This window comes from Schistocerca nitens, chromosome 2 (assembly GCF_023898315.1).
Source record: "Schistocerca nitens isolate TAMUIC-IGC-003100 chromosome 2, iqSchNite1.1, whole genome shotgun sequence".
Classification (NCBI taxonomy): Eukaryota; Metazoa; Arthropoda; class Insecta; order Orthoptera; family Acrididae; genus Schistocerca; species Schistocerca nitens.
This window is the reverse complement of record NC_064615.1, coordinates 339,660,212-339,673,362: the sequence shown is the minus strand read 5'-3', so window position 1 is coordinate 339,673,362 and position 13,151 is coordinate 339,660,212. Positions and strand designations below refer to the sequence as shown.

The 13,151-nt window shown below is 39.6% G+C and overlaps 1 protein-coding gene across 1 annotated transcript in view; it reads left to right on the top strand.

Annotated features, from left to right (window-relative positions):
• Window positions 1-12,858, top strand: part of LOC126236134 (targeting protein for Xklp2 homolog) — a 132,342-nt gene extending 119,484 nt beyond the window's left edge. Inside the window, exon 11 of the mRNA XM_049945214.1 lies at window positions 10,712-12,858. Within this exon, the coding sequence (XP_049801171.1) occupies window positions 10,712-10,885 (174 nt within the window). The 3' untranslated portion in view covers window positions 10,886-12,858. The remainder of the gene's footprint in view (window positions 1-10,711) is intronic.
• The last annotated feature ends 293 nt before the right edge of the window (window positions 12,859-13,151 follow it).

Sequence of the window (13,151 nt, the reverse complement as noted above, 5' to 3'; positions counted from 1 at the left end):
TTTCGTAGTACATTGAAATTCTGCTACATTCGAAGATGAACAATACGGAATTTCTATTTACTTCGTTGGATAATGTATGAAAATGCCGTGATCGAAACTCGGGGCGGAGAAAAAAAGCTCGTCTTCCACCTTTCTTTTTTTTTCCTTTTCTTTTCTTTTTTTTTCTTTTCTTTTCTTTTAATTTATTTACTGACGCAGAGGTTTTGGCGCCAGTATTTATCTTTGTGCCTACAAAGCATGCCTGTGTAGCGCTACATATATTCGACAGTAGAAGTTAGTTGTAGTGGCACCTACCAACATTTTTCAGAACTTCCGTTTGCTTTGCACTCGATTCTAAGCCGCAGGCGGTTTTTTGGATTACAAAAACCAGAAAAAAGTGCGGCTGAGATTCGAGTAAATACGGTACACTTCATGAGTGGGGTCTTCGAGGCCTGCTTCCGATTTTTATCCGCCAGTTCCTGTTCCATCGATTGTTCAGGGTTCGGGTTGGTATTGTTTTTACTTCTCCATGGACCCAGGAGAATGGCATCCCACTGGGTTCTGTATTGAGTGTATTTCTTTTCCGCATTGCTATAGACGGACTTGTGGCCTCCGTCGGTCCTTTGGTCTCCCCTGCTCTGTATGTGAATGATTTCTGCATTTGGATTAGTTCCTCTTCAATGGCCTCTGCAGAGCGGCAGCTCCAGGGAGCTACACTGCATGCCTCTGCATGGACCCTCTCACACGGATTTCAGTTCTATCCTTTAAAATCGCGGGTGGTCCACTTCTGTCACTGTACTACGGTCCACCCTGATCCGGAGCTCTCCCTCGATGCACGACGATTACTTCTGTAACTCTAATTAGCGAATTTACTATACGCAACAATGCATCAGTTATTAGCAAGCGTGTATAAGACCCGTGAGAAATCATCTGGGAGATACAGTATGTTATAAAATCTGGAGCAGCATTCTGTGACTTGATAAATTGTATGGCTGAAAATATAACTCTTTTCACATCATTTTAACCATGGTGTTCTCTGGCCCGTTTTCACTTAAGAAACTTACAGGGAAGATCAACTGCAGCAAAGTAACAAAATGAAGATAAATTCTGGTCAACATTTATTATTTTTAACAAGATCGAGTTACACCCACTGTATTTCGAGAACATTTATTTTAGCTACCATTGACTAAATTCATATTTGGTAAAGATGTTTACTTTGAATTATTTTCTGTTGACAACATTTATCGCAGCAAGACACAAGTTATCTTGCAATAGGATTTCACTTTCAGTGGATGCTGTTTGTTTCAGTAGGCACTGGGATAAATGTGGTGCCTTGAAGGTAAGAAATTTCTCATCTTTTCTGCACACATGTGCCACCTCACACCCCGACTCAAAATAAAGTCCTGTAGTGGAGGAGTGCATTCAGGGATCTGTATTACTGTCCCAGCTGCAGGTTGCTTAGTGGCTTCCAGCTAGGACAACAAAAATTTTATTTTCAATATTTCACGTAATTATTGGCAAAATTTAAAATGCTCTTATACTCTACTCATTAACAGGGATAACATTATATTAAAAGTTTATCACAATAAGACATTTATTACATGTGCTTATGCTTATGTCTTGAGACACTGTAGTGCACAAGACACAAATTATACCTACTGCATTCATCCTGTGTTTGAGAATGAGTGCACTTAGCAACTTCCAACAAACATAACTTTAACTGTTATGAAACTTTCCCACAAATGTCCCATGCAAAATGATGAAAGGGAATAAGTTTCATACTTCATTTTTGCTGTTCTTGCAGTAAAATTACTTTTTTACTACTAATTGTGTTTGCAACACACTTTGCAGACAGTATCCGCATATAGCACTGAATTTATCCACAAAATCATCTCATTCTACGACATGTAGTTCAGGAGATATGGTGTCGTAAAAATTGACAAGTGTAAAAAGCAATTTTGCCTAAAATGAAGTGCAAATTACCCAGACTGGATTCATTCAGTGTTTCATAATAAGAGCACTTTGCAACTGCCAACAAACTTCAAACATAAAACCTGTTCTAAACTTTCTCTGCTTACTTACTAATGTCAGATATTTAACACATTAACTCATTTGGAAAGTAATCATACATCTGAGGCTATTTTATACATGAGACTTACATTCTTTAAGGATACAGGGTACTTTTCTGAATTATATAAAAATCAACACCTATTTCTTTTGGACGCTGTTTATAATGCATATGTTCACAGATTTTTTAAATTGATATTGGGTAATTCAGCACACTTTCTAAACAAATTAGAAGTATTTTGAATATTTTTGAACCTGCTTAGGGTTATTAAAAAATTACAAAGAAATGGATGAAATTTTTTTTCAAAATGCTTCCTCAAATTGAGGTATCATTTAATCCAATGTTATACGTTTGAAGGAGACCAGAATTTTACCAGATATGCATGACATAATGGCTGAGGTACTAGACCTATTTAATTCCACGTATTATGTATATTACAAGGATAAAAAATATTACATCTTACATTTTAATTTTCATAATTGTTTTCCTTTTAAAAATGTTATTTTTTCTATAATTTAGTTGATTCTGCAATAAAGCTTAGGTCTACTACATAATTATGAACTATTGCAAGTTACAGGAAAAAAATAGAGCAATGCTTTATAAACTTTAGGAAAGAATTGTGCCCGAAATCTGAAAAACACAACTTGCGGGAAATTGCAAATGCAGGGTGTATACGATCCGGGAAAAACCCGGGAATTTTTTCATCCGGGAGAAAACCGGGAAAAACCCGGGATATTTTTAGAATTCAGGGAAATTTTCATTGTTTTAGTTTTCAGTTAAATTTTTGTAATTTTGACTGGTAAGAACCGATACTCTAACAAAGGATATTACTGTATCCCGCTACTGCAGAATAATACTTCAAAAATAAAACATAAACGAGAGAAAAATTGCAACGGAAATGCGCCATATACATCAATGACACAACAGTGCTCATGCAAGCGTCTGCCAACTGTAAATGTGTCAAAGGCCTTAGGAAGACTTTGCAGTGCTTCGTAACAACAAACTGCCTCCAATGAGCGTGAAGTCGCAACTGTTTACATTCGATTTGTTTTAGCAATTACGCGCGGGCTCATGCGCATGCGCAGTTGAGTCACGTTTGAGTAGTAGATTCTCCCGCTTCTGGCTACAGGAATGTGGCTGTTGGCTGTTGCAAGCAGTCGCAGCAAGCAGTTAGATGTTACCGGGGAAGGGGGGGGGCGCCAAATTCATATTCTTGAGGAAAAAAACTTGTTTCATAAAGCGCCTAGCATTCAGCGCACGTTTTTCTATCGATTATTCATATGATGTTGAAATGCTTCCCTGTTGATTTTTGAACACATTTTAAGTTGATTTCTGAATGAATCATAAGTTGACTTTTGAATGAATGAATGAATGCATGCATAGTGTACAAAAGGGGACGGGGCTACACGAGCTTGAGGGAGTAAAGGCGAACGGATGAATGCCAATGGCTGTCTGTTTATGTGGTTGATTCGGTTTGCGAATGATCGGCATTGTTATAATTACTAGCGAAATCCATAGATTCAGACTACCAGGATGGAAATAAACGACTGACAAGAATAACAGGTGAGAAAGATTACGTATTAACTTCTCAGTGTATTCAAGAAAATGAAATGTTGACAGAAAATTTTTGGCCAGATCGCTACACTAGTAAGGACCAGTAGTACAGTCCTTGGCCAGATCGCTACACTAGTAAGGACCAGTAGTACAGTCCTTGGCCAGCAGCCGCGTAAGTTCTATTCTGGAAGTAACGCGGAAAATTTGTTGTTCGAACACGTAATAACGCCTAACCGGAAAATAATCGCTGGATAACTAAACCTGTGATTCTGGCAAGGTTAGTGAAGTTAATTGGCGAACAAATTTTGACAGTCCGCGTGACTGCTACGGTCGCAGGTTTGAATCCTGCCTCGGGCATGGATGTGTGTGATGTCCTTAGGATTCAAAGGATTGATAAGGGAAAATATACTGTCACCCAGGAGAAAGTGTATTTTTAACCGGGAAATCCGGGGATTTTTTTCCTTGTCCATGTATACACCCTGAAATGAAGATATGAGTCCAATTAAACTGTGCCTTAGGACATGCCTCAAGCATTGTCTTCATCCTGCAGCATTTCTTCGTCTTCATGCTTCCTCTTGGCATTACTTTTAGCAATTCTTGCTTCTGTGGTAACTTGAAGAGCAAATCTTTCACCTTCATGCACTCATTGTCTGTCACACACAAGCAATTGATCTTCCATATTAGAGCCACATTTTATGCCTAAATTTCTCAAGACTTGCAACCTTCTTACCGCTCCAGCATTGAAACATATCACTGCATCTAGTACACCAAATTTTAATGTATTTACTCCTAGAAAAACATTTTTGGGTAGTCTTTCCCATATGCAATGGTTGAAACTTTCATTTGTATTCTAAGTGCCCCCATGAAGACATTTACTAAGCAAAACAGGGTCACTCAGGTCTCTAAAAACTAGTTTTATTTCATTCATAATGGGCTCAGGAAGAGAATGCTTCTAATTGTACATTTGACCACTTTCTTTTGCTTTTTGATAACCACACCAGGAATACCCTTCTTTAAGGCAAAGCCTGTGAACAGGGTGGTTATCTGTGGACAACTTAAGAAAGTAGGTGGCCGATACAGCTTTTCTCATTGCTCCAACATCATTCAGAGGTGCAGTTCATCTAATGGCCAGTCCATAACAACTCTGAAGAAGGTCTATTTCAGTTTCTGTCAGTGTGCCTTGGCCAGACACAGATTTTCCCATCAGATAGCAACTTTCCTTCCATTTCTCTTCATAGCCTCCTCAATCTAGCACCCATCCTCTTTCGCACATGTCCACAACACTCCAGTTTTGTTACCAAGCTATCACCATAAACATTGAACTCATTAATTTTACTGAAATCTTTAGAGTCCCCATTACCTAGGTACTTTGTATATCTAACGTTATAAACAGGCACCGACCTCTGAAATATTTTTAGAGCTCAATCACACTCCATATGTCCACTGTAACCATCATAATTCTTAGAAAACTGGTGTTCAGTATGTCCTTCAGTGTTACCATGACAGATGTGGCAGTACTGAGATAAGCACTCAACTTTTCCATACTCCAGAGAAGTAGCACTTCAAACGCCATTCAAGGAAAGATGTCCTCGATGTTGCCATGTCTCTTCAAGTGCTGCAGTAATGTCCCTGGTTCCACAGTTTCTTCTACTGCATGTTTCATAGATGCTTCAGACACAACCGTCAAGGCACCTAAAAGTATTTTTATGCACTTGTTGAACCTACTCGGAGGAGGAGGTAGGTCCATCAAACCATAACATGTTTGAAAAGCCTTTTTTCCTTTTCCTTTTCCTTTGCAGGCATTGCATACACTAACTTCAGATTCACATCATACGAATTATGCACAATGTTTGAAGTCATTTTCGAGGTAGATTTATTGCAGGATCTACACACAACAACTAATTTTGACGCTAAACCCTTCCTGCTACTTTGTTGTTCAGTTATTTCCAGACAACCTACACTATCACATTGTTTACATTTCGCCACTTCCTTTATCGAAGAAGATAAGATGCCCACGTCAACAACTACAAATCCATTACAAACAGCGTCATTGTTAACACACAAATTTGAGTCACCAGGAGGCGTGCCATGTGGGAGTTTCTTGCCTGAGAACTGATACATAGGTTACTTTCAACAGTGTGGCTTGCTTTGTTTGTGAACTGGTTACCACAGAATTTCCTTTCAATGAATTTCTTGATGCGTGGCATAGTTCGTATTTATTGCACAATAAAGGATGTGTACTTCCACAAATATATGTAGCATTAGGGCAACAAAGATTCAGTAACACATGAACAAACTGCTTCAGCGAAACAAAAGTCAATACTAGCATAGGTAATCATTTACAGACACTAGACATCTGCATTGTTACTAACACATACAATGTATCATACATATAATCGCTGGAAACAGAAAGTTCACAGTTCTTTTTGAAATAATACTGGTTTCTGTAACAGAAAAAAGGGAGTGCGGTGGCGTTCATGACCTTAACTTTAAAATTTGGTGTATATAGGTCATTTTTCATTTGAAACCCTATAATGTATATATCAATGTAATGAGGAAAGACTATAGAATTTAATAAAGTCATAAAAAAATTCGATTTTTCCACCATTTATAAGTACTCTGTATTCTTCAAGAATTGTGGTTTACTGGTGTAGAAAGAAAGAGTAATTAATTAACAAGCAGATGCATTCATTTCCAACTACTTCAGTGAGGTGGTGGTGTAACCATTGAAATACCTACTGTTGTACTCATGTAGTTAATTAAGAGAAGTGCAGTGCCGGTGTAAGGCCCAAGAGATAAAAGCTATTGCTTGGGGCATCAGAGATGCCTTAGCTATAAGATTTGTATGCGGGACAATTCCGCTCTCGGCGATGTACATTTTGCATAAGAACCTTGAAGATAAAATGTGAGAAATTGGGGCCCATATGGAGGGTTTCAGACAGTTGTTTTTCTCTGTCTATTTGCGAATGAAACAGGAAAGTAAATGATTAATAGTGGTTCAAGGTACTTTTGGCCATACAACATACAGTGGTTTTCAGAGTATGTACATAGATGTATCACAATTAGTAGCAGCTGCTTGGGGTGCCAAGGGTGCAGAAATGCGGGGTTTTCGTATCTTAACTGCTACTGAAAATTGAAACAAGTGGAAGTGTACGTGGGAAGAGGAGGAAGGTGCCAAATGACAAGTAGCTTGTGTGGAAAAATGTTCTCAAACTGGCAGTCCTATTACCTTTTTTAATTCATTATAAATCAGGGTATTAGTAGGAAACATTACCAAAATTGTACACTTGTCTCAGCTTATTGTCCACAGTCGACACACATCAGCCAAGTAGATTGACGTAGATAGTGCAGACAGTTAGAACTTCCATATTTTGTGAGGGATTTCAGTGTCCACAGCGCATAACATAGTTACATGAGATGACATATTCATGGTGAATAACCTAAAACCTGCACTGCAGATATTGTGGAAGTGGAAAGTGATATTGATGTGCAGTCTTCACAGAATAGATTGGTTATCAGGGACGTGTACTGTTAGCCAATAAAAAGATTGTAATAATATTTAGAAAGTGTATTTTTTTGCGCAAACGTACACTTATTTAAATGAAACGGTGCTCCCTCACCTAGTGGCAAACTATTTTCTTCTTCTTCTTCTTCTTCTGGTACTCTAGAGTTAGGCCTAGAGAAATTCAATTCTTGCTTTTGCCATTCCAGGCTAGGCCTAGGGCCTGTTCCGGTATCACATCTACAGCCACAGGACCAGTCTGCAGTTCACAGTTAAGTGCGTGGCAGACGGTTCATCGAACCACCTTCAAGCTGTTTATCTACTGTTCCACTCTTGAACAGCATGCGGGAGATCACAGTTCATAGTAACTGATGGAAAGTTATCAAGTAAAACATAAGTGATATCTGGCATTCGTCAGGATGGTGTTACAGGCTGTCTGGTGCTCCTGATATGTGTAAACAATCTAGGAGACAGTCTGATCAGCCCTCTTAAATTGTTTGCAGATGCTGCTGCCATTTACTATCTTGTAAAATCATAAGATGATCTAAATCAATTGCAAAATGATTTAGACAAGATACCTGTAGGGTGCGAAAAGTGGCAATTGACTAAAAAGATGTGAAGTTATCCAAAGGAGTCTAAAAGAATTCTTCTAAATTTTGGTTAAATGATAAATAAGACAAATCGAAAGGCTGCGAATTTAACTGAATACCTAAGGATTAGCATTACGAGGGTTGTCCACGAAGTAATGCACCGCATTTTTTCTTGAACAATTCTTTGTTGAACATAATGAGAAATACACACAAAAAAGAACGGTATTTTATCTACACACCCTATTTTTCCACATAATCTCCATCCTATTCTATGGCCTTGCTTCAGCGTGAAACGAGGGCATGTATACCCTGTCGTTACCAATCCTTGTTCTGGTGGCAGAGCTGTGTTCCACCGTGTGTATCACCTCCTCATTGTCCTCAAAATGTCTTTCATGAATGGCATCCTTTAATTGCCCAAATGAGGGGAAAGTCTGAGGGAGCTAGGTCAGGGCTGTCAGGTGTGACAGCTGTGGATGGTCTCCCTAACCGCTGCAAATCATGGCACTCTGCCAAACCGCCTTCAGATGACCTCGCACGCCTTGCCCAACGACTAACTGTACTTCTGTTGACAGCAGGTGCTCCATAGACTTTGCACAAGTGTTTGTGAATATTCCCCACAGTTAATCCTCTGCAGTGAGAAATTAAATGACAGCATGTTGCTTGTAACGTAAATCACCTACAAATGCCATTTTGAAACTGTCCTGCAGCTACGCTATCTGTTGAAAGTGATGGGAACTTGACGCGCTCACTCAGGAGACTTCATATAATACATACGTAATGTTTTGCATTTGTTGCACTATTTTCGGCTGAGGAAAATAATGTGGTGCATTAATTTCTGGCAACACTCGTACGAATAACTTGAAATGGAGTGATCACATACAAAGTGTTCTGGGAAAGGCAAGCATTTTTTGACAGAACACTTTAGAGGCAACAGATTCACTACAGAGACTGTATTACTGTGCAGTATAGGATCCTTATCAGATAAGTTTGACAAAGGACATTGAAGAAGTTCAAAGAAGGTCAACTAGTTTTTTATTATCGTGAAATAGGGGGGAGAGTGTTGCCAATATGGTATGCGAGTTGTGGTGGCAAACGTTAGAACAAAGGCATTTTTTGTTCCGGTGAGATCTTTTCACCAAATTTCGATCACCAACTTTCTTCTCTGAATGCGAAAATAATGTGTGGTGCCCACCTACATAGGTAGAAATGGTCATTGTAATAAGAGAAGTCGGAACTAGCAGTAACGATTCATGCGTTTATTTTCCGGTACGCTGTTTGAGAGAAATAGCTTGAAGGTGATTCCATGAACCCAGTGTCAGGCACTTAAATGTGATTTGCAGAGTAATCATGTAGACGTAGATGTGATACCAGAATAGGCTCTAGGCCTAATCCTGAAGTGTCAGAAGAAGAAAGACTTTACCATTGGGTGGGGAAGGGGTGGACAGCATGGTAGGAGTGATAATTGAATCCAAGCTGGGTTGCCTGACATTGGTCTCTTCCTCAGCCTTCCTTTATTCCAAGGCTCTGTGTGAGCCCTTGCAGTCTGTACATTTTTACGTACATGGCTTATTGACCTCTAACAAAACTCCCATCCAGGACAGACAGGTAATTTTTGTTCAAGGTTTTCTTTCTTAGCCTTTGGCAGGTCTGTGCCTATCTGCAAGGCAGCAGGGTTAGGTCTAATGCCTCTTACAGTTTCACATCTACATCTACTGGGGCAGAGGGAGGAAGGGGGGGGGGAGGAAAAGGTTGATACAAAAGAAAGCAAATGCAGCCTGGCACAAGTAAGTGGAAGTAATGTCAGACTTAGCTAGGGCCCCATCTGGTTTGCACCCATATACTCCCAAGAATGGAGCCAACTAGGAGAACTACACTTCGTGTGGGATCTGACCAATCTTACATGGGTGACCTACCAGGATTGCTGCCGCCAGCATAGCACAGTGGATCATTGAGGCACACAAATTTCCCCATCCATGTTAAGCTGGTAGACCATGGGGAGTATGAAACTTCCTGGCAGATTAAAACTGTATGCCCGACCGAGACTCGAACTCGGGACCTTTGCCTTTCGCGGGCAAGTGCTCTACCATCTGAGCTACCGAAGCAAGACTCATGCGCAGTACCCACAGCTTTACTTCTGCCAGTATCTCGTCTCCTACCTTCCAAACTTTACAGAAGCTCTTCTGCGAACCTTGCAGAACTAGCACTCCTGAAAGAAAGGATACTGTGGAGACATGGCTTAGCCACAGCCTAGGGGATGTTTCCAGAATGAGATTTTCACTCTGGAGCAGAGTGTGCGCTGATATGAAACTGATATGAAGCTGTGGGTACCGCGCGTGAGTCGTGCTTCGGTAGCTCAGATGGTAGAGCACTTGCCCGCGAAAGGCAAAGGTCCCGAGTTCGAGTCTCGGTCAGGCACAGTTTTAATCTGCCAGGAAGTTTCATATCAGCGCACACTCCGCTGCAGAGTGAAAATCTCATTCTGGAAACATGGGGAGTATGTTAAACTGTTAACTGCCATAGATACACTTTGTGTGTGTGTGTGTGTGTGTGTGTGTGTGTGTGTGTGGTGTTTTTTTCCCCATTGGGAGCCCCTGGCCTCTTCTTCTGCCTTTCCATTCTTCCATACACCCTTATTACACCCCCCCCCCCCCCCCCCCCGTCACCACCACCACCACCACCCTTTTCTCCCCTTTTCCCACCAGCTAGTCACCCCTTGCAACCTCTCACAAACTTTCAGTATAATTGCAGGTCCTTATGTGAATTTTACACATACATCCATATTTTTGTATTTTGTACTGAGAAAAAAGAAGAGTAGTTGCCGACTCTAAAGATAGATGTAAAGCTCAGACACGTGCACTATGTGCCACCCTTCAGTTATCTGTTCAATTTTTGTTTTGTATTTCAAGCTATAGTTCATCACATTAAACTGCATTGTCATGAGTGAAAAAAAAATGCCCAAAGTTTCTACTTCATGATGATGATTGTCATTGTTCGTTACTGATGCTTTTGTCATTTCAGCTCAAAGAGGAGCAGGAAAGAGAAGAGGAAGAAGAAAAAGCAAGACTGCGCAGGGAGGCTATTCATAAGGCCCAACCGATTTCCAAATATGCTACTGTTGTAGTTGCAAAATCTACAAAAGAACTGACTGTACCAGAATCACCATTTTCAAGAACTAAGACATATAAACACTGACTGAGGTTTTATGACTTGACACTATTTAATATTTGTAGTCCTTGTTTATATTTGATATGTTTTAAAACTATATATTAATATTCTTTAAAAGCATGTTTAATAAAGTCTCTTGTATAATGAAATGTCAATAGTTGTCTGTGGATAAGAATAGGTCTGTTTTTAATTAGACTGGGAAAGTTACATAAAAGTATCTACCAAAAGTGATTACTTCATAACAATGGTAATAGTGTAATGACAGAAGGGCTCATGTTGTTTGTACATGAGCTTTTTCAAGAGCTAATACAAGTAAACAAAACAAATGAGATTTTATTATTTGCCAATGTAATTTTATATTTCTTGTTTCATTTTTGACAAAACTATTTCCCATACTTTTTAAAAACATAGTTAATAAACTTCTTATTCTAATGAAATGTCAGTAGTTGCCTGTAGTACTGGATGATCAGTGTATCTGTTTCTAATTTACTATGGAGAGTTATGTAGAGGTGAAACTTCCTGGCAGATTAAAACTGTGTGCTGGACCGAAACTCGAACTCGGGACCTTTGCCTCCGCAGTATCCTTTCTTCCAGGAGTGCTAGTTCTGCAGGGTTCACAGGAGAGCTTCTGTGAAGTTTGGAAGGTAGGAGACGAGGTACTAGCAGAATTAAAGCTGTGAGGGCGGGTCATGAGTCGTGCTTGGGTAACTCAGATGGTAAAGAGCACTTGCCCGCGAAATGCAAAGGCCCCGAGTTCGAGTCTCAGTCCAGCTGCCAGGAAGTTTCATATCAGTGTACACTCCGCTGCAGAGTGAAAATCTCATTCTGGTTACGTAAAGGTATCTGCGACAAATGGTTACTGCATAATCATGAGCTCTGTGTATGTTCATGGTAGTCATCTGGAATAGTTATCAATTTTATGCAAACATTATGTTGTGTGTTGTATCAGTTTCAGTAGGTTTGAAGTTCGTAAACAATATCTAGGCAAAGATAAAATTTATTTATACAGTATACATAAATAATTCTGTTACAGAGGCCGTCGTGAAAATAGGCATCTTGAGGTCATCTAACAGTCGTACAGCATTGCCTCTTTGTGGCACTTTCAAATGTGAGTACTTTCCAAGTGAAAATTCTTGCCAGTATTGCAAAAACAATAAAAACTGATGTTACAAGAGCTTTTCAAGAAAATATATATTTTGACTTCAGTTGATGGGAAAACCAGAGCCACTGGCATATTTGGACTGAAAATGATGCATGAACATGCTGAAAGTTTATAGATACATTTCATGCACATTTTGTCTTGAAAACATGAGAGTATTCCAAGGAAAACATAAAATAATGTAATAGTTGTGCAACTGCTCTGCCTGTGTTAAAAAAGTCGTCACTGACAAATTTGTGTTTTGTTGGACCTTGTAGAATCGCCCAGTGAGAAAGCTGTTAAGAAAACTATGAAACTTAATTTTGGTAACATCTGAGACAGTTATTGTAGTGTACACTGTCGTACACAACAGTAAGGAGAGAGAGCCTACAGATTGGTGCAACAACAGTCTTCGTAGGAAAGCTGGATAGGAGCTGAGATGATTAACAAAAGAGTTAGTACAACAAACAGCAGATTTATTTAACTTGTATCACAGGTAATGCAGCAAGACACGAAGTCCAGATGTCTCTGAGGAGTGGCTCCAGGTGCAAGAGTGGTGCCACCAGCCATCCTATATTGTGGTGGCAGAGAGTGCTTATAGTCCAGCATGGCTGCAGGCATGCTGCATTGGGTCCACCGGATCCTGCACAACTGCTGTTGGCATTGAATGTAAACTTCCATTGCCAGCTGTGATACGCTGGTAGAGTGATGTCGATACACAGTACGACAATTATTGTATCATCACTTATCATAAAGTTTTATTTACCAGAGATTCTGTGCATGACGGTGCGTGATTTTAGTTCCAATGGCTCCCATTAATACGATTGAGAATATTTTCTATTTCCTGAAATTTTTTTATTTGCAGCTCTTGTGAATCATTTGTCATTGCGTCCATTACCACAATTGGCAATATATGTTGTAAAAAAGTAACTATGTACTTTCATTGGTGCATTTTACACGAAATTATGTTCTTGCTGCTGCAGTGTCTCTTCATTCCACTAAAATTTTTTGTCTGTCATTATACTTTCTGAATAAAAAACCAAGTGAGCAGAGAAGACAAAAGTACGGAGGTCCCTGAGCCAGAACAATTTATTTTTTCACAGATTGCCCTGTTTTTCTAGCTGTTGGAGACTCTTCTCCATCACAGAATTGAAG